Genomic DNA, 21900 nt, shown 5'->3' on the forward strand with positions numbered 1-21900 from the left:
ATCCAGCAACTTTCTGGGTAGTGCTTTGGTTGAATGTGGTTGAGTCTATAATCTTAAATGTGATAATGCGTAGATTTTTTTTCTAGGTGATACTTCAAGAGAATTGTAGTGATGGGAAGGCAGTGAATTCCTTGTGTCAGGGCACTGCCATAGGAAGTAATCAGTGTGGGGGGAGTAGCATGGTTAGGGATTTTAGTTTCTTCTCTTTTGTCCTTTTCATGAACAAAGCTACCATGACAAGCTACCATGGTAGAGAATATAAATGTGTCTTCCATTGTTTTGTCTATTATCAATCATTTGTTCAGTAATTATTTATAGAGAATCTAGAGTAGGCTAGACACTGTGCTAAGCCCTGGGGGTACAATGGTGAACAATATAGACATGGATTATGTCTTCACGGATTTCTAGCCTACAAAGAAACACACAAGCCATAACATCACTGCAATAATATTGAAGAAAAAACATTTTAGGAGTATATAGCAAAGACAAATAGGATGAGAGCTGAAGGATCAAAAAAAAAAAAAAAAAAAACATGATGAAGAAGGTAGAATAGGAGTCAAGTGGTCCAGGCAGAGAAGGTGCATCTGTTAAGTGCTGAGGTGTTTGTCTTAGTTGAGGAACTGGAAAAAACACAAGAATCAAGATAAAGAAGGGCCTGATATTAAGGCTGGAAAGGGAAATTGGGGGATGCCAGATTCTGCTGGGACACCATCATGAGGAATTTGGTCTTTATCCCATGGAAGGGGTAGCTATATGATTTCTGAGGCTCAGTGATATGAAAATGCAAAATGAAAATGCAGGGTTCCTTTTACAAAAATTACTAAGAATTTCAAGATAGTGACAGCTGAATATTAATCCAAGGGCAGGACCTTTCTAAGCACAGTGCCTAGTGTGACTGCACAGGTTACAAGCCCATTACATTGGCCCTAATTAACGGTAATGAGAAGCCAAGGAAAAAGTGTGAATTAGAGAAGAGTGATGATTGGACTGGCACTTTAAAAAGATAAATATTTTTTAAAATTTTTATTTATTTATGATAGTCACAGAGAGAGAGAGGCAGAGACACAGGCAGAGGGAGAAGCAGGCTCCATGCAGGGAGCCCGACGTGGGATTCGATCCCGGGTCTCCAGGATCGCGCCCTGGGTCAAAGGCAGGCACCAAACCGCTGCGCCACCCAGGGATCCCTTTAAAAAGATAAATTTTTATATTGTTCTACCAAGGCATGGTTAGTTGGTGAGTAAAGGCAAAGGAATATTACTATTTCCCAGAGCCAAGATTACAAAGTATTACCAATATGATTTTTACAAGTCTGTGTCTAGATACAGTTATCTAGAATACCCTCAATTTGTTACTAGAAGTAGTAAATATGGTAAATTCTGAGATTTTTGCTTAAGGTCATCCTATGTCAACCAATATTTTAATACACTTAAATTATTTTGTCCTCTAATCATTTAATAACATAAGCAGAAAGTTTCACCTGACAAGAATAGTGCTTAAAATACAATTTTTTCCTGTTATGAACATGACAAAAAGTATGAAGAATTTGGAATTACGGAACAGAAAATAATTTAAAGAATACAAGAAGGACCAACTTTCTGCTAATCCTTGTTTGTTGTAATGATTTGCATATTCTGCTTAGGTGTGTTCTGTTTTATTTACTTATTTATTTATTTTGAAAGATCTTATTTATTTATTCATGAGAGACACAGAGAGACACACACACACACAGAGAGAAAGAGAGGCACAGACACAGGCAGAGGGAGAAGCAGGGAGTCTGATGTGGGACTCGATCCCGGGGCCTCCAGGATCACACCCTGGGCTGAAGGCCTGCTAAACTGCTGAGCCCCTCCAAAAAAAAAAAAATAATAAAAAATAAATAAATAAATAAATAAATAAATAAACCACTGAGCTACCCGGGCTGCCCTGTTCTGTTGTTTTAAAACAATGCCGCCAAATATTGAGACTCAAATCTTGTGTCCATCATTCTACCAGAATGTCTTGCATATTGTATGATGTAGTAAGAAATAAGTGAATGAGAAAAAATTCAGATAACTATTTTATTTTTTACAATAATAATCCTAATTTGGCAATGAAAATTTATTACAAATGCTTAAAATTGATGGGATTCAAAGAGAGTCCCTGCCAGTCTAGGAGAGATGTTAGAAAAGTTAATAATTAACACACATCTGGCAGAGAATAGGGTGGATAATTGTTCTGGGCTAGTTTGGGATCCAGGTAATAAAAAGAAGACTTCATGAGGAAGGTAGAGTAATTACTGAGCTTTAAAAGATAAGAGTGAAACTGCTAGATAATTCATAATCACTACTATTGCCTAATATTTATTTTTGTTGCTTCCTAAGATGTTGAGTAAACTGGAAGACTTACCTGCAAGGGAAAACAGGAACTCTGTCTCTGACATGCAATTCCACCTCAATGCACAATTAATTAAAATGAGTTAATAGTGCGACATCATGTAGTTATTATAATTAGACAAATACATGCCAGTTTAATTTAATTTGAATATATTCTAAGGGGTTAAAAAGCTTTGAAAATAGAAAAAGATCCTTTAAAAAAAGAAAAAGAAAAGACCCTTAAAGCTTACTCTTTAAAAGGATTTTAATTTGAAAGTTGAAAAAAATATAGTTGTGATATTTTTTGCACGATTATATTGAAACTCAAAAATTGTACATAATAATACTGATAAAATTACTTGCCTAGGTCCAGAAGGGATGATTCTTCAATTGTTTGTTGCACAGGCTCAGAGAGGAAAAAACTAAGCACACAATCACTCTGAAAAATAGACAAAGGATAATATTTCTTCATGTCTTAGATTTATTTATTGCTCCTATTCACTGGTGGGTGATGTACTCCTAATTAATACGACTGGTGTCCTTATAAAAAGGGGAAATTTAGACACAGATATTCATGTAGGAAAGACAATGTGAAGAGACACAGGCAGAAGATGATCTTTTATAAGTCAGGGAGAGAGGCCTGGAATAAATTCCTGCATCACAGCCATCGTAAGGAACCAACCTTTTCCACACCTTGATTTCAGATTCCAAAAATGTGAGACAATGTATTTCTGTTGTTTAAATCACCCAGTGTGGTACTTGGTTATGGTAACCCAACCTAACTAAGATAGCACCCAGTGGTGATCCCTTCATCTATGCCCTAGACTCTATTCCTTCCTCCTCAAGAACCTTGCGGAATATCTCAATCTATACTTTAGTACCATCATCTTCTTCCTTTCTTCCTCATCAGCATAAAGTAGTCTCTCCATTTTAATAATTAGCAAACAGAAGAGACAAACCACATAAGGTATACTCACACATAAATAATACCCTGTCACTAAGGCCCCTTTCAAATCCTGTGTTATTCTCCCCCATGTCGACAAAACTTATGAGAAGAGTTGCCAACATTCATGCTGGTTCCACTTCTTTAATTTCTACTGATTTTATGATGTACAACACACAGGTTTTTGCCACTGATTGGCCTCCAAAAATGTTCTTACCATTATTTTAAACAACTTTTTCTGTTTGAATGTCTTTTTTTCCAAATCTATTGGGGATTTTCTTGGCCTTTATATAGCTATTCCATTTTTAGTGAAAAACTCTCTTTCATTTGCTTTTATGATACTAAGTTCTCCCAGTTTTGCTTCCATTTGTTCACCTCTTCTCTTTGAACTTTTTTCCAGGCTTCTTCTGTATTTATTTATTTTTTTTTTGGCTTATAATTTAAGTTCTACTATTCCTCACTTTTAGGCTATCTCTCTCATTACTGACCCATTCTTTCTGGGTGATGTTATCCCTTTTGGTGGCTCTTATAATGATGCACAAATCTGAACCTTTATCACAGATCTATCTCCTGAGCCTCACCCCTCTATACCTAAATACCTATTTGTTGGCTTCCTTGGCTGTTTAAAAGACAATTAAAACCAAAAGTGCACCAATAAATGGATTTTCTTTGCCCTCAAATTGCTACTTCTCCCTATGTACAGGCTCAAAAAAGGTGTATCTTTTTAGCCTGTCTGTTCTCAGTTATCCCACACATAATATTTATTGCTAAGTCCTATTGATTTTAATTCCTAAATACCTCAACTATTCATTTCTTCCTTCCAGGTATGCTTCTGACTTCTAGCATCACTACTTCTCACCTAAATTACATCAGGGTTCCCAATCCTTATCGTGTTACCCTTTAATCCAATCTATTCTCCGCTTAATTGTCTAACTGATCTTTCAAAATAAAAATCTAACACTTAACTGCTTAAAACATGTCAGTGGCTCCCCACTGCTCTTAAGAAATAGTTCAACTGCTTCACAAGGCTTGGACAACCTTTCTTGGCTGGGATCTTGTTCATTTCCCCTCTTCATCTCTCACTATTTCTCTTTCAGTGCTTTATACTTAACTACGCTGAATTATATTTATTTCCTCAAGTGTGTTATGCTCTCTCACTAACTTGTCTTCCTACACATTCCATTATCTATTTTTTCTACTCCTATCCACCCATTGCCCACGGCTTATCACGTGCTTTCTTTTCTACTCTTTTAGCCTAGACAATAAGATAATAAGAGTAGGTATTGCCATTTACTCACTCATATGTAATACAGTATTTTTGTTCAACAGATATTTCTTAACTGAGATCTGTCGTTAGATATAGAATACACTGCAAATATTCTTATCTTTGTAGCAGTTTTATGCATCATAGTAAATTAATTACCAATTTTGATCTCTATGTATTGATCTCTTGTGAACTTGCTTAATAAGGATCTATCCTCAAGAAATGTATCCATATTCAGGATGCTGACCAAACCAAGTTTTTTTTTTTCTTTGAAAGCTTGAAGTCAAACTTCAGACTGTGCAGAATTTGTTGAGGAAAATTTGACCTTCTTTCGGCCTTTTGACAACTAGTCAATTATTCTTCTCTGGTGACATTTTGGCCTCACCACCCAATGGCTATTAAACTTCAATAGTAGGCAGAATATCTTCCCAATTACTGTCTGAAATGTCACCACTAGCTAATTATTCCCTTGTGTTTACACTGTCATATCCTTGAAATCCTCATTTGTAATTCTGGTGTGGGTGACATACTAAATACTGATTCCTTATTGTAATAAGATTGTTTTCATCCTTGAGAAGAAACACGACTCAGTGTCAATGCAGGCAGAAATCAATAAAAGAGATAAAGAAGGTAAGAAAAGTAACGTTGCTGGATTTCAAAATAATTGATTTTAAAATTTTCTCAGACTTGACTTTACTCATATGCATGCCTCCCACTGCTTTTTCACACAACACCACTGAGTAGTTTTAGTTACAGAAATTTCAGCAACTACAACTGTTCTTACTGATAACATAAATCAATGTTCTCAGTTGGGTTTGTATCGACTCCCAAGCAATGTGGCTACATTTAGCTGTATAAGTTGTACACTGAACAACTCTATGGGTGCCATTTTTACATGGACTACAGGTATAATCCTACTTAGCAGTGTTGCCCATCGGTAAGGCTGGCAGATATAGGAAATAAAAACAGGATATCCATGCAATATTTGCAATGTACTTATTCTAAAAAATATGTATTTGTTTGTCTCAAACTCAAATTTAACCAGGCGGCCTGCATTTTATCTCACTACTCTACAATGTGAAATGTCTAGAAAATGTGTGAGCACACTTTTGGTTGCCTCAGAGGATACAATTGGCAGTTAATGGGCAAGGCCATTTGTCCTAAATGTCCTGCAATACACCTGGGATATTCTCACATTATGAGGACTGTTGCTTTTCTGCTTAATTCTTCAACAGGTAATAGTTTCCCAGGTTAAAAAAAAAGAAAAGAAAAAAAGCACAAACCTCTGATTTTGATTACTTTATTCCATAAGTGAGAAAACTGAATACTATATAGTATAAGGATTCACTGATTGAAATTAGTACCAAAAGAAAAAAAAAGGCCCCCAAAACAAAGACTGGTAGAGTGTAGTCAGTAAGCCCAGGCCCACCTGTATTACCACTGCTAAAGGCCTATAGATGTGAAGAATGCATGTGGGGGACAGATAGGAAATATGGCCAGAGAGAGCTTTGTAGGAGTCCTAGAGCATGCTAGCTCTACACAAGCTTGAAACTACCACAGCCTGTTGATGAATTTTAAGCAGACAAGCAGATATTTTTTAGAAAGAGGACTGGGCAGCATTGTGGAAGAAAGAAAAAACAGTGGCCAGTTTTGGAGAATATTACAGCAAAACTGCTCAATATATTGTATTTTCTGAGCATTCCATTCTGCTTTCCTACCAAATCTCTAAAATTGCATTTGTGTTCTTTCTCATTCCCTTTATAACCCTGGTCCTGGTTGTGAGGTAGCTATCCTCCTTGCATCTCCTTGGTCTTCTTACTTCCATTCATTCTTATTTTCTAAAAATACACTGCCTTGAAGATCATATCTGCTGACTGTACTGCCATCCCAGCTTTCTGTTGAACTTATCTACTGATCTCTTGGTCCTTCACCTTCCTCTGTTGAACATTTTCCACCCTGGAATATTGTCATTGTTTTCAATAGTACTTGTCATAATTCATGCTTATTATAATATTCACAGAAATTATTCTTCCCTGTTGTACATTCTTTGTTTTTGAACTCTTTTCATCCATTGATCTCGTTCTGCATCCCATCAGCCACTCCTGTTCCCTTAATCTTGTCTTGATCAGTGAAGAAACCTCTTCCATTATCTTGATTTTTAGCTGCCTAGTCTACCATCACCATCTTCTTCCTTTCCAGCTCATTCCCTTCTAGTTATACAACTCAAACAATCTGTTGACTCTAAGACCTTTTTATTGGCCTTAACTCCTTTCATATTCTTCTGTCCTTTTTTGGCCAATTTGGATCCCATGGTTGATACTAATAACTGTTGCATATTTCTTTCAACTGTTTTGGCCCTTTCTCCTTTTATTATACTATATACTTGTCAAAAAAAAAAAACCCAACTTGGGTTATTCTCTGCCAACTCTGCAACTGTAGCAGGCCTACTGAATGTTCCTGGAGAAAAGTGCTAAACCACATTTACTGGTCTTACTATCACCTCATGCTCAGTACCCTCAAGTTGGTGTTTAAGATTTTCTGGCGAGTCTGTACATGTCACGAGTCCATTTATCCTTCTACTAATCTATAGGTTTATTTAATATCTTATCCTTACTCCTCAACATGCCAACACACTTTAAACACACTTTCCTCCTCTTTTAATCTTCTCAAGGCTGTCTTCTTGTTGACAGAAAAAATAGAAACAGCAAAGAATTTCTGCGAGCTCCCACCAACACATCTATCGTCTTACCTTACTTCTGCCCTTTCTTCTATTACATGGGAGGACTGTCTGTGCTTTAATGTAAGACTGATTTGGGCACTAGATCCCATGCCCTGTTTTCTACTCAAGGTCAACATTTTGGTCTCTGGCTAAGTTCTCATTTCTCTCATCATCAATTTTTGCTTCTTTAATTGATCTTCCTAGCAGCATACATATATGCTGTAACTTATTTCAATAAACAAAATTCCTGACCTACATTTCCCTGCACACTGTCTTATTTCTGTTCATCCTTAGAGAAAAGCACCTTCAACAATATTTTACTTTCTATCCCAAATTCCTTCATATTCTCTTTTGAACCTATCCTAATCAGGGTTTTGTTCCTAACACTCCCATCAAACTGCTCTTGCTAGGTTCACAAATGACACCCATTTTGCCAAATCCAGTGGCCAACTGACAAATTTTGACCTATCAGTAGGACTTGAAACGGCTATTTTTTTTCCTTCCTTGAAATAGATTTTTCTCTTGGGTTCTGGGCATAAAATCCTTCTGGTCTCCAACAGGTTGCTTTTTCTCAGCCTCTCTTGATGGTTCTCTCATCTTCTCAAATTTTAAAATTGGTGTGTTGCATAGTCTAGTCTTCTTCAGATTTCTTCTCATATATATATATATATATTTCACTCTAAGTAATTTCATCCAATCTCATGGCTTTAAAAACCAATTACTTGCTTACAACCCCAATATTTCTATTTCCAGCCTCTCTTTTTCCCTCAACTCAAGACATCCAATTTACCATTTGACATCTCTGATTAGAAATTTCATGTGGAGGGGTGCTTGGGTGGCTGGCAGTTAAGTATCTTCTTTTGGCTCAGGTAATGATCCCAGAGCCCTGGGATCAAGTCCCGCATCAGGCTCCCTGCTCAGTGGGGAGACTACTTCTTCTTCTCCCTTTGTCCCTCCCCCTGTTCATGTTTGCTCTCACTATCACTCTCTCTCTCAAATAAATAAAATCTTTTAACAAAAAGAAATCTCCTATGGAACTCAAACTTAGTGTGTTTTGATTTAAACTCCTGTTTGCCCCCACTCTCCACTGCTCCTAGTTTTCTTCATCACAGCAAATATTCAATCAATACAAGCTTGTATGGCCATAATGGTGGGTTTAATGTCACTTATCCTGACTGGTTAGTGCCCTAACACTTGTTAAATATTTGGAACATCCTTCCTATGTGGAATGATATATACTTAGTGAATAAATTATTAAAAGGTTGGTATTTGTTCAGGGACTCTAAAGTTACTGGTTTTTGATATATCAATGGTTCAGGTAAATGCATTAGGCTATATTAAATGCTTTATGGGGTTATATATATATATGTATATATATGATGTTCATCTAATAAGGGGTTTTAAAAGTCTAATAATGTACTTTAAAGTTAGAAATGCAGTCAATAAAGAACAAATTTGAAAGCCAATTGAACAATTTTAAAATTAAAATCTGTATCAGCTTATGTTTTTGTTAAGTTCAGAGCTCTTATTAATATATTGTTTACCAATTATATTATTAAGCCATTTGCAATTTAAAATGATTGATTTTTGAGGTCGATCAATTCAAAGTTGCTCAAAACTTTAGTGTTTTTCTTATATCATATGAACATATTATTGCTCTCAAAGACTACAGAGACAAAGTATTTGCAAGCATCAGAAGTAATTTAATATAACGCTGAGAACAATTTTTCTTTCTTTAAAATAACACATTAAGAATTCCCATTTATTAACTGGCCAGCCAACATCTAAAATTGGCCGCAAGATTTAGTTTCAGTGAGTTAAAACAATAAGCTAAATCTATCTCTCTCAAACACTGAAAGTCTCTAAAAATGTGAATTTAAAAATGAATTCCCATAAGAGTTTTAAATCAAAGTTGAACAGTAATTGTATTTTATTGCCTTTTTCATAAAGCAGCTTGTCAGAATGTCCAGTCTTTAATGTAGTTCAACCCACTATATTTGTATTAGAGCTACATAGAATGATACTATGAAGAACGGTGAACTTCTAAAGAATCTTTCATAATTCTGATTCTAAAATGTCATCAGTATTTCACTAGACTCTGAAAAATAATCTTGGTTTTACTGATGGTACACATATGACATTTATCCTGCCTGCAGTGTTATCTCAGCCAGCTCTAAATAGGAAAAGAGCAATGTAGTGACAAATGTAGCAATTAACATCTGGGTTTAGCAAGGAGGGAACAAGAAACATATGTTCATTATTAAGCTAGGATTTACCCATTTGGATTTACTTTGACATTTGATTTCTGCTTAAAAAAAATAACATTGCTTAAGCCATAAGTGATATTATTTCTTATTTTAAGAGGCTTTTAGAAATTAACAGCAACATTGCAAAGAGCTAGACATGACAATTAATATGGCTTTAAAATTTTAAAAAACAACAGCTGTTTATATATCTCAGCTGAATCAAATGTGGGTACATGTGTGTTTAGGTACTGTAATCATTTGCTATAACTTTTATTTTATGTTTATATTGTTTTTTATAAAGATTTTATTTAGTTTGCAACAAAATTCCACCAAAACAGAGCAAAATTTAAGGCAAGAAATTCCTGTTACCACAACTATTGTTTGCTTGTGGAATGAAATTACATTGAAAGAAAAGAAGTTTCTATTAGCTTGAGAGAAGAAAATAAAGCTAAACAAACAAAAGCCAGATAGATATAGGACTAGGATGTCTAAACTGATGCTTCCAACTTCATTAGAAGAGATAATGGGGTACTATGTAATTATAGTTTTCATTTATGTCTATTTTCTTTTATCAACAGATTACATGTATGTGTGAGAGAGAAAGAGGCAGACAGATAGGTAGACAGACATGGTCTCAGAGATTTACAGGAATCCCTCTATCTGGGTTGCTCTTGTGTCTTTAGACTAAAGCCCCAGAGATGTCTTTCCCATCTAAATTTAGATACCTGATACTGGACTTTTTATCTCATTTCCTTGACAAAAAGCAAGACTGCTTAGAATCGCAAATGACCCTAGAAGGGAATGTAACAGTTGATTTTATCAAGATAAAGTTGTCCCGTTTTATATTCCAGCTGTATCTTCTACTTCCTTTCTCCCCTTTTTCCATTTACTATCATATATTTCCTAATGCTCATGTCTGTATTTATCACCATATTATAAACTCATTGAGAATAAAGTTTATATGGCATTAGTCGAATCTCTCCAATTTGTTCTCTACAACCAATTTAAGCTCTTAATCTAGAGTGTTAATACATAGTAATGTTATAGTTTTCATGCCCAATAAAAATTTAAAAATCTTTACTAAGTTATATATGTGATATAAAATATTTTAAATAGTTGTAAATAAATGTACTAAATGTACTTTAATAATAAATATACTAATGTAACTAAAAAAGTATGAGTTTTAGTGTATAAGCATAGTAGGATTATTTGCCTTTCCTACACTGCCACATGACAAGCATCTATGAAGGAATAAAACTGTTTTTTGTGGGTTTTTTAGATTTATTTATTTATTTGAGAGAGAATGATATATATCTATATATCTATATATGATCTCTCATTTATCCTGCCTGCAGTGTTATCAGTGTTATCTATATATATGTATATATATATATATATATATATATAGAGAGAGAGAGAGAGAGAGAGAGAGAACAAGTGGTGGGGAGGGGTAGAGGGAGAGAGAGTCTTAAGCAGACTCTGCACTGAGAGAGGAGCCTCATGCGGGGTTCAATCTCACACAGATGAAATAGAATTCCTTATTTTATTAGAAAAGGAAAGGAAACTTGTGTGTGCATAAAAATTTCCTCTAAGTCATTCACATCATTAAAATAATTAAAATATTCAAGTTTCATTTTTGACTTTATAGATTTTGATGTCTGTGTGGATAACTTTGTTGTTATGTAGATAACTTACACAGATAACTTTTGGTGTTTATGTAGATAACTATGTTTACAGAGAAAAACTGTATCAATAATACAAAATTAAAAAAAATCTCAACATGACTTACTTTGAAATGATTTATGTGATTTCTAGGCCAAAAATGTTTTATTTAGTTGATCTTAAAAATAAATTTTCATTTCCAGAACATAAAAAAATAACTGAATCAGAGAAGTGTCCACCAACATATGGAGACCCATAAAGCTTTCACCGTGATGAATCCATTTGAAGATAATTGAAAACTGACCACATTATGCATTATGCACAAAGAACCTGAATGATTAGGCAGGTCACACTGCTTATTAATGCTAATCAGCATCTGATGATAGCCCTGTCAAATTATTATTGTTCTATTACCATGTAATCCACATAATGAGTATTATATCAAGACCCATAAAGTTCCTTAGGAATAAGGGGGAAAAAACCCAATGAAAAAAGTTATGAAAGTCTTTATGTGGCCACTGGCACTTATCACCATAGACAACTGACAAAGACTATAAGCTCCTTAGAGTACTAATTTAGCTTTCGACATTCTAGGATAGAATTTCTTAAATCTGCCTGAGCATCTAAATTACTTCTGTTCTTAAAAAAACAATACAGATACCTAGATATACAGTAGTGTTTCAAAGTGGCTAGTGTCCACATGTAATTTTTGCTGATTTGATTTTTATTAATATAGCATAACCTTACTTATTTTGTAGTACAGACATGACAACTAATAAATAGATATAGGATTTACATCTCAGGAAGGTATTTTAATGTACTCAGTGTACAAAATTCATTAAATTATTAGGGGAGGTGTTACTTTGGGAGAAGGCACGCCTGTAATATTGGCTTCCTTTTGTATGAGATAAATCGGATTCTCCTTTTTGGAAGTCCAGTGTTAGAAGATGGCTGACTTATTCTCACTTGGAGCATTTCCAGGATCTGTGATTTTACAATAGTCTCTCATGTTTGATGATATAAATACCTTCTTTTCTTTTTCTTCCTTTTATTTTTCTCATTCAACTCTCAGACCTTAATTCCACCAAGAAAAAAAAGTATGGTGCCTGAAATTTGCTTAGCCTTCCTTTTCCTAAATACTGACCAACAGAAATTAAAAACAACACAAAACAAAATAGAAACATCTCTTCCTGGGGGTATCTATAGTAGTACTTTAGTAAGCACATTAGCAAAGGTGAACATGATGAAACCTGTGAGCTACATATTTGGTGGTTTTGTTCATCTATGCATATACACTGATTGTGATGGGCAACAATATTCACTGAGCCTTGCTATGTTAAGCTGCACCTTTGCAAGTCTTCCCTACTTGTTATGTGTGATTCCTTTGCTTTCCCCTCTCATAACAGTCCTCCGTTAGCACTTCTATATGAACTTATCCTGTGAGCAGCTACATTTAAGAATTCCCTAATGAAAGCCTGCTGCCATATGAAAACAGATCTCAGTATTTGTCTTATTCACACTAGGGCCAGAAATCAGAAGCCTCTCAACTTTGCACTTACTTGTCTCTGCCTAAACAAGCTAAAGCCTGGCACCTTCCATGGTTACTAGATATTTTGTCAGTTTATCCAGAAAAGGCATTGCCTTTAAGACAGCTTTAGTATAATCAATGAGGCAGCCTCCAGCTGTCATACAAAGATGACAATCCCATCCACTATCCCCTCAGCATTTTCCCTTATAGACAGCTGCCATATCCATGAGGTCCTTTGACTATAGTGTAAGTTAATGGACTTGGCCTTCAGAGAATGTCAGAGTAAGGAAAGGACATTAAGATGTCAACATTCTAAAAGGAAGCACCTGGCTAGCTCAATTGGTAGACCATGTGACCCTTGAGTTCAAGTCCCATGTTAGGCATAAAGTTTATTTAAAAAGATGTCAACATTCTATATTCTTAAATATACAAAAAGCACTTGAAATCCAATGAAAGAAATTAAGTTGCTTTGATCCTATAGGGCAGAAGCCTCTGCTATACCTTATTTCCCACTACTTACTGATTTAAGACATAAAACCAAATATATTCAAAAGATTGGATACAATTTATATTGACTATGCAAGGACAATAGTCTAAATTCATGCATATGTAATATATCTACACTTAACCATTTATCATAGTATAGCCTTACTATCATCTAATACTGTTTTCAATAATTATTTTACATCTTTGTTTTTAGTTTCCTTATCATATAGTTCTATTTCCATGCTGAACACACACTGTTTACTTCTTTCTCTTTGATCATAACAGACATATTAAAAATGTGCTTTGAGCAGTCTTTCTGAAAGGTACAATCATGACTCAGTGCACTCTTAATGCTCATTCTTTATAAGCATGACCAGGTAGTATTCCAGGGCTCGGTACTAGGTAACCAGTGGGATCTGTCTCTAAGTTAGCAGCTAGTAGGACTCCCAACATTATTCTCTAGCAAACCAGAAGTCTCTATCATGTGGTTCATGTGGGATTATATGCTGGGGTGAGGAAAAATATCAAAATTACATTAATTTTTATTTTGTAACATCATCCAAATTTTCAATTTTTCAACAAGTGTTATTTATTTATTATTTTTATTTTTTCAGATTCCAAACATTCTCTTATTATGTGTTTGATCCAGAGGAGAAACTAAGTGTGAGTGGGGGAGGGGAGGGAAGGGACCACTTTGCCTGGAAGTCCCATCTTTTTTTTTTACAAATTTTAAAACATTTATTACTTATTAGGTAGTATTTTCTGTGTAAAACATAAATGAATAACATATTCTGGAACCATGAGCTAATTTCTTAAAAAATCTGAAATTTGTAGGATAGAAGAATAAAATAAGAGACCACTGCTAGGTACTTTTCAGATGCAGATTTCCAATCTTTTAGGTTTTGAAAAGCAATATAAACCCTATGGTTAGTATATGCTAATGATTCTGTTATTCATTTAAAATATCTATTAAATATTGATAAGTTTGTAATTGTGCTATATAAATGGGTAAAAATTGAATGAATATAGTCAGTGAGTTCTTTAAGCCTCAAAACAAGAGGAAAGCATGTAACTATAGTTGATGCTGTGCCTTTAGAGTTCCCTTTATCTGGCACAACTTTCTCCCAATTTCTATTTACTAACTCCTATTTGCCCTTTAAAAATAACTTGAATGTCCTACTCTCTGAGATGTCTTCTCTAACTCACTTGGAATTGAGTTAAATATACCTATATAAGTGCTCAGCCACTTGTCCTTTGATACCAAACAGCATCTCCAGCTGAGAGTCTACCAGCCTGGAAATAATAGTGTAGCAGAACCTCCTTGAGCCTACATTTACTGAAAGTCAATAATACAGTAAGATACATGAGTATCTACTCTATTGAAGGCCGAATGTCTCACCATCTCCAAACTGAAATAAAAGGGAAAGAGGTAAAAAAAAAAAGTGTGAAGTAATTTTTCTTAAACAATAGTGTGCATTGGAATGTCTTGCAAGGCTTGTTAAAATACAGACTGCTGGGCCTCATCTCCAAAATTTCTGATATTGGGTCCCTGGCTGGCTTAGTCAATAGAGCATGAGACTCTTGATCCCGGGGTCATGAATCTGAGCTCCATTCTGGGTAGAGAGATTCCTAAAAATAAAAAATAAACTTAAAAAAATAATCAATGACCAAAATTTCTGATTTAGTCTGTCTAGGAAGCGGTCAAAAATTTTTGTTCCTCTAAATTTGCAAGTGAGATTCCTAGCACAGTCCAGAAACTGTGTTTGAGAACAACTGAACAACTAGTCTTAGAAAATAGGAATTCAAAAGTTTTACCTCTTGCTACTGACTATATGGAATCTAATGTAGTCATTATTGACAATTTTGTTTTTGTTTTTTTTTCCCTAATAGCCATAAGACCCTTATTGCTGAATTGTGGGATTTTCTTCTGTTAAGTGAGTCTATTAATCATCAAACCACAATATTACTCAATTGGGAAGTATAGCAGTAAGCTAATATCCTAAATCACTGAGCCTACAGTTGAGACAGAATTTTTAATACATTCATTAATCCACTGTATTTTCCAATTCCAGTAAGGTTTTCTTAATATACACTGATTTACTCTAAGACACAGCATGTTATTTTAAAAAATTCAAACCATGGCTGTACAAGTAGTCTCACCTAATGTCTTTCCCAAGCTCCAAGTGGAGGAGAAAGATTGTTGAAATAACAGCTGAGAAAAACAGGATTCTTTGACCCTTTATTGAGTCCCAGTTGTGGGATCTAGTGCAGTTCTCCTATTATAATGCCTGTGACTTACTGAAGTTTATATCTGCATATACAGCATGATATTATGTATTGTATACATAGTATAACCCACATGCTTCTGGCATTTAATTAAGACTGCAGAAGGGTCTGTTAATGTCCGAAACAAGGCTGTGCTAAGAGAGACACCTGGATGGGGGAGGAGAGCCGTATGCATACTAGGGGCTATTATTATAAGTGCTTCTGTCAATCATTTACAACTCCATAAACAATGGGCATTTTATTAATTAGCATCTTGAATGTCAGAGATAGATTTTTAAAATAAAAATGGTAGCTTGTTGGCCAGCATAATAAATATTAAAAATGAGCTCCCATTGGCGACATTAAAGTTATTCCAGATATGTGGATTACTTAAAAATATTCCATAAATGGTTTCTATTTTTTAAAAGGCAAAACACTCTTAGAGGCTTGCCCTCTATACCCTTAGTGATAGTGTTCTAGATAAATCCCTAAAGGGTCTTATGTCTCTCCTAGAACTCTGGAGGATTCTATTAGTTTGGTACTTGCCTCTGAAACCTTTTGTACAAATGGTGATACGAACACCTAATAGTAAAGAGAGCTAGTGCTCCCTTGAACATTCAAGATGAGTTGTAACATCTGTATGCACGTATAGCTTATATACATAGATGTGGGTGTATGGGGCGGGGGGATCTAAGAAAGCTTTTTTTTACTCGTATGAGAGAGAGGAGCAGAATTGGGGTTTGTTATTTCTCTTCAATTTTCTATGCTATTTTCATAATCACTGGTGAATACTAAATACTTCACCAAGAAATTCTTAAATATTTTTTTCAGATGGGAAGTGTCAATAGACCTAGGCCCTCTAAAATGGCTACCTATGAGAGAAAAGGTATATTTGAGCATAGGATGGGGGTTAGGAGACAGAATGGTAGATAACTTTGGAAGCTGAAGGGTGGTATGGTTGAAATTGGGGGTCTAGACTCTTATTTTTGATGATAGTAGATTAAGTCATTCAGTGCAAACCTCCTGCTGAGGATAATTGGATTACTACTCAATTTGTTTTTTAAACTTTGCTTGGAAGCATCAGAGAGATAACAAGATAGTGAAGAATTACCAGGCAAAGATCTGGGGCAAGAATTTGGAGATGTGAACTGGGGTTCTGGCACTACTTGTTTTTTGTTGTGGGTGTTTATTGATATAGGTTGAGGCAGTGGAAGGGCTGAGAGATTGAGCTGTACTTTTGACCACTTTGCAGAGATAAGAGGAAAGGAAATGGAATTCAAAGCTGCCAACTAGGCTTTTGGTGAATCTGCCTTATTTTGGGTTTAGATTCAAAATGGCTACATCTAAGGAAGAAAGATGAGCTAGAAATAGACTCTCATAAACGCTACAGCTTGGGTTTGAAAAATGTGAATCCCTGCAATTGAATGTCAGCAATCAATCCTAGATTGTTAATGTCCTCAGATATTACAGTTCTTTAGGCTAATATAACGGCAACATAGGCCTCCAATTATTTCTGCAAAGGACATTGCAGTACAATATCTGGCCACAATAAAAAGGAAAATAACCAGGCTTACAAAGGAATAAGACTGAATGATTAAAGATGGGTAGAAACACTAGACAATAGAAATATATATGCAGTGGGCCCCAATATTGAAGTCTGTGAAAGATTTAAAAATAACTATGCTTAGGAGAACCTGGGTGGTTCAGTCAGTTGAAAATCCCACTCTTGATTTCAGCTCAGGTCATGATCTCAGGGTCCTAGGATCAAGTGCCATGTCTGATTCCCAACTCAGCAGAAAGTCTGCTTGAGAGTCTCATCTTTCTCTCTCTCCCTCTTTGTCTGCCCTTCCACTCTTCTCTCTCAAATAAATAAATCTTAAAAAAAAAGTTTATTATTTTCAAAGAAATAAAAAAAGGAGATATTTTCAGCAAAGAACCAGAAACTGAAAAAAGGAAATTCTAAAACTGAAAAATAATTGAAATTAATAATTCAAAGGATGGATCTAATGGTACATTAAACACAGATTAGTAGAGAAGAAGTAACGCAGAAGATAAGTCAGAAGAAAATATTGAGAATAAGTTTGGAGAACAAAGGGATAAGAAATATTGGAGTGGAGGTATGAGACATGGAAGATACAGCAAGAAGGATCAACTTATATGTGATTATAGCTTCAGAAAAAACAAAGAGAGAAGAAAAATATTAACAATATTTGAAGCAATAATGACAGAACTTTCCAAAACCGATGAATAACATCAGGGAAGAAATTTCAGAAGAGCTAACAAGCATGATAAATAGAAACAAACTTCTATCTGAGCAATTAAAATTGTGAAAGCCAACAGTAAAAAAGTGAAACTTTAAAAGCTGATAAAAAATAAAGAAAAAAATAGTTTAAAAGAAAGAACAATTATAATAGGTGGATTTTAAACAGAATCAGTGGAAGCTAAAAGACAGTGAACTGATAGCTTTAAAGATTTCAAAATAATCACTGCTATCCAAATACTATAGTTAGTTAAACTGTCTTCTGAATGTAGACAAAAACTTTTCAAATACAAATTCAGAATTTTTTTCTATTAGCAAATTCATATTAAAGGAAATAATAACTGGTGTTCATCAGGTATAGGGGAAAGCAATGTCACATATAAAATCAGAGTTATAGCAATAGAAATGAGATATAGGGTAATATTAAACATACTGATTGTATAAAACAATGATAAGTACTTATTACATTTATGGGATACATTATTAGTATAACATATAAAACTCAAGTGGGTTAAATAGACTTAATCCATGATCATGGGAAAATCATAGTAAACATTCATAAATATTTTAGAAGAATGATAATATCATATGTAAAAATCTATGGGGTGCAATTAAATCTTGATTGGGAGGGGAGACTTAGAATTTTAAATGTGAGGACAGGTTGAAAATAAACAAATAATTATTTGAGAATGTAATAAATAGAACAAATTATAACCAAAGGAAGCAGAAGAAAGGAAATAATAAAAATCAAATGAAATAGAAAAATAATACAATAGAGACAGTAACTCCCACATTTCATTCTTTGCAAAGACTGGTAAAATTCATAATCCTCTGGAAAGACTGACTAGGAAATGACATATGTAAGGAATAGAAAACACCTTTTCAGATCCTATAAATGTTAAAAAGATTGTGAGAAGACGCTTTGAATAATTTTATGCCAATAAATAAGCACAAATTTCTAGAGAGCTATAACTTAGACCCAGGAAGAAATAGAAAATGTGGATTGTCCTATAATTCTTAAATAAATTCAATCTCCGGACCTAAATGGCTTTCCAAATTAAACCAATAAAACCAATTTTATACAAACTCTTCTAGAGAAAAGAAGAAAAACAAGAAGTCTTTGCAACTAATATTATGAGGTCAGCATACCCTCCATTCTAAACTGGTAAGGGCATTATAAGATAGAATATCTTTGTCATAAATAAAGGTGAAAATGAATGCTAAAGAAATTGTTAAATTCAGCAATACATAAAAAGGATAATACATTAGACCATGTAGGTTTTATCCTGGTAATGCAAATTTGTTTAAAATCAGAAAATCTATCAGTGCAACTCACCACACTAATGGGATAAAGGAGAAAAAACATTTATTATTAGGTAATCATTGATCAGTGCAATAGAGTCAGAAAAAAATTCGATAAATTAAATTTTCTGTATTGTCAAAACTTTTACAACAGAAAGAAACTTTCTTAAAATAACAAAGGGTACCCACAAAAACCTGTGTACTAAATGAGAAACTTGAGACAGTTCTTCCCTGAATCTAAAAATAACATAAGCATGTCTGCCATCATCATTTGGAGTCTATGGAGTACAAAATAGCCAGGAAAAGAAATATAAAATATAAATATTGGAAAGAAAAGTAAAACTCCTGTTACTTACAGATGATATGATAAGCAGAATATTTTAAAAACACAATTAAATCATTAAAATTAAAAGTGAAGTTAGTAAGTTTGTTGAGAAAATCTCAATATACAAAATCAGTTGTATGTATATACTGGTAAAAAAAAAATTAAAAAGGTACCATAAGATATCAAGTAAAATAAAGTGCTTTTAAGATCTCTATGCATATAACAATATACTTATTGAGAAAAAAACTTTTAAGGTTTAAATAAGTACATGATAATGGATTGGAAGATATTAAGCTTCATTTTCAACTAAAATCCCAGTTGGCTTTTGCATGGAATTAACAAGAAAAATTTGAAATTTTGGGGGTGCCTGTATGGCTCAGTTGGTTAAGAAGTTGCCTTTGGCTCAGGTCATGATCTCTGGGTCCCGGGATCAAGTCCCGCATTGCACTCTCCTCCTTGCTCAGCTTCTCTCTCTCTCTCTCTCTCTCTCTCTCTCTCTCTCTCTCCCCCTCTGTCCTTCTTCCCCCCACTAGTTCTCTCTCTCTCAAATAAATAAAATCTTTTTTTAAAGAAAATTTTAAATTTACATGGAAATGCAGAAGTCCACGAAGATCCAAAATATTCTTTAAGAATAAGGGTAAAATGGGTGCCTTTGAGGGTCATGATCCTGGAATCCTGGGATCAAGTTCCGCATCAGGCTCCCAGCAAGGAGCCTGCCTCTTCCTCTGCCTATGTCTCTGCTTCTCTGTGTCCCTCATGAATACATAAATAAAATCTTTAAAAAAAAAAAGAAAAAGAAAAAGAAAAAAGAATAAAGATAAAATAGGAGAACTTACTCTGTGAGATTTCAGACTTATTATAAAGCTACAGTAATTAAGATTGTTGGCACAAGGGTAGACAAAGAGATTAGTGGCATAGAAAAAAGAGGCCTGAAGTAGACACATACCTAGGTGGATATTTAAATTATCACAAAGGTGGCACAGCAGAATAACAAGAAAAGGAAAGTCTTTTAAATAGAATTGGAACAATTCAAAATCTACATGAAAAAAAAATAAGATGACTTTTATTTCACGCCATACTCTAAAATGTCTATTCTAGATAGATTGTAGGCCTAAATGTGAAAAGCAAAACAACAAAGCTTCTAGAAGATAATACAGGAAACTGTCTTTATGACATTGAGGTAGGGCATGTTCTAATGTAAGAAAATATGAATATATTTTACTATATTAAAATGAAGAGTTTTTGTTTATCAGAACACATAATAAAAAGAACAAGGGGACAAAACACAGAGTGAAAGAAAATCCTTACAACATATTTAATTAACAAAGAACTTATATCCACAATATATGAAAAATACTATAAATCAGTAAGAGGATGTCATATAATTTAATAGAAAAAGGGCAAGAGACATAAACTGGCACTTCACCAAACAGAATATCCAAATGGCCAAACAACATATGAAAAGATAATCCAGCTCATTTGTAGTTAGGAAAATACAGACTAAAATGCAGTGAGATGTACCCTCACCAGAATAGCTAAAATTAGAGAGAGTTGGCGACACCAAGTATAGACAAGGCTGTGGGAAATGGTAACACTATTCGTTACAAGTAGGAGAGTAAATTGGTCATTGTCTATAATGTTGAAAATAAGCATATCTAGGGCAGCCTGGGGGGGGCTCAGCAGTTTAGTGCTGCCTTCAGCCCAGGGCCTGATCCTGGAGACCCGGGATCAAGTCCCACGTCGGGCTCCCTGCATGGAGGCTGCTTCTCCCTCTGCCTGTGCCTCTCTCTGTCTCTGTATCTCTCATGAATAAATAAATGAAATCTTAAAAAAAAGAAAATAAGCGTATCTTAAAATCCAGAAATTCTGTTCATAAGTGAATGAAATCCATGGGCATGAAGAGACATACAAGTAAAAGAATATTCATAACAGCATTATTTGTAATAATCCCAACTTGGAAGCATTCCAAATGTCTGTGTAGAGAGGAATCTACAAATTGCAATACATTCATGTAACAGAATGCTATATAACAATGAAAATCCATGTAACTTGGATGTGGTCTAGCCCTGTGTTGCTGGTTTAAACAATCATTTTGTCATTGTCTCTCAGTCCTGGGGTTTGGCTGAGCTCACCTATGGTATTCTTGCTTGAGGTCTCTAATAAATAGTTATTTGGTGATTGGAGCTGGAGTCATCATCCACTCAAAATACGTGATGTTGATGTTAGCTGTTGGCTGTAACCTCAGCTGGGCTCTGGCAGAGTGGTATCCCTTGGGCATCTCTCTATTTGATCTCTATATAATTGTTTCTCCATGTTGTGGACCCAAGGGAGCTCAACTTATTATAGGGCAGCTGGAGGTGCCCATAGTGAATATCCTCAGAGAAACTGGCAGAAAGAAGCCCCTTGGCCTTTTCTATCTTGAAAGCCATGCAGTGCACTTCTACCAAATGTTTTGTAGACTCTCCTAGATACATGTTGTACAATTTAAAAAGCTAAAAATTGAAAAGAACACAGCTCCAGTCTAGTAAGGAGGCCAGGATCTGGAATAA

At 34.6% G+C, this 21900-nt stretch overlaps 1 protein-coding gene across 5 annotated transcripts in view; it reads right to left on the reverse strand.

Moving 5' to 3' along the window:
* Nucleotides 1-21900, reverse strand: part of PIK3C2G (phosphatidylinositol-4-phosphate 3-kinase catalytic subunit type 2 gamma) — a 364684-nt gene that overhangs the window by 38068 nt on the left and 304716 nt on the right. For all 5 annotated transcript variants that reach the window (XM_072765938.1, XM_072765941.1, XM_072765940.1 and 2 more), the window contains one exon: nucleotides 2715-2790. In XM_072765938.1, the coding sequence (XP_072622039.1) occupies nucleotides 2715-2790 (76 nt within the window). The remainder of the gene's footprint in view (nucleotides 1-2714; nucleotides 2791-21900) is intronic.

Source organism: Vulpes vulpes, chromosome 8, assembly GCF_048418805.1.
Source record: "Vulpes vulpes isolate BD-2025 chromosome 8, VulVul3, whole genome shotgun sequence".
Taxonomy (NCBI): Eukaryota; Metazoa; Chordata; class Mammalia; order Carnivora; family Canidae; genus Vulpes; species Vulpes vulpes.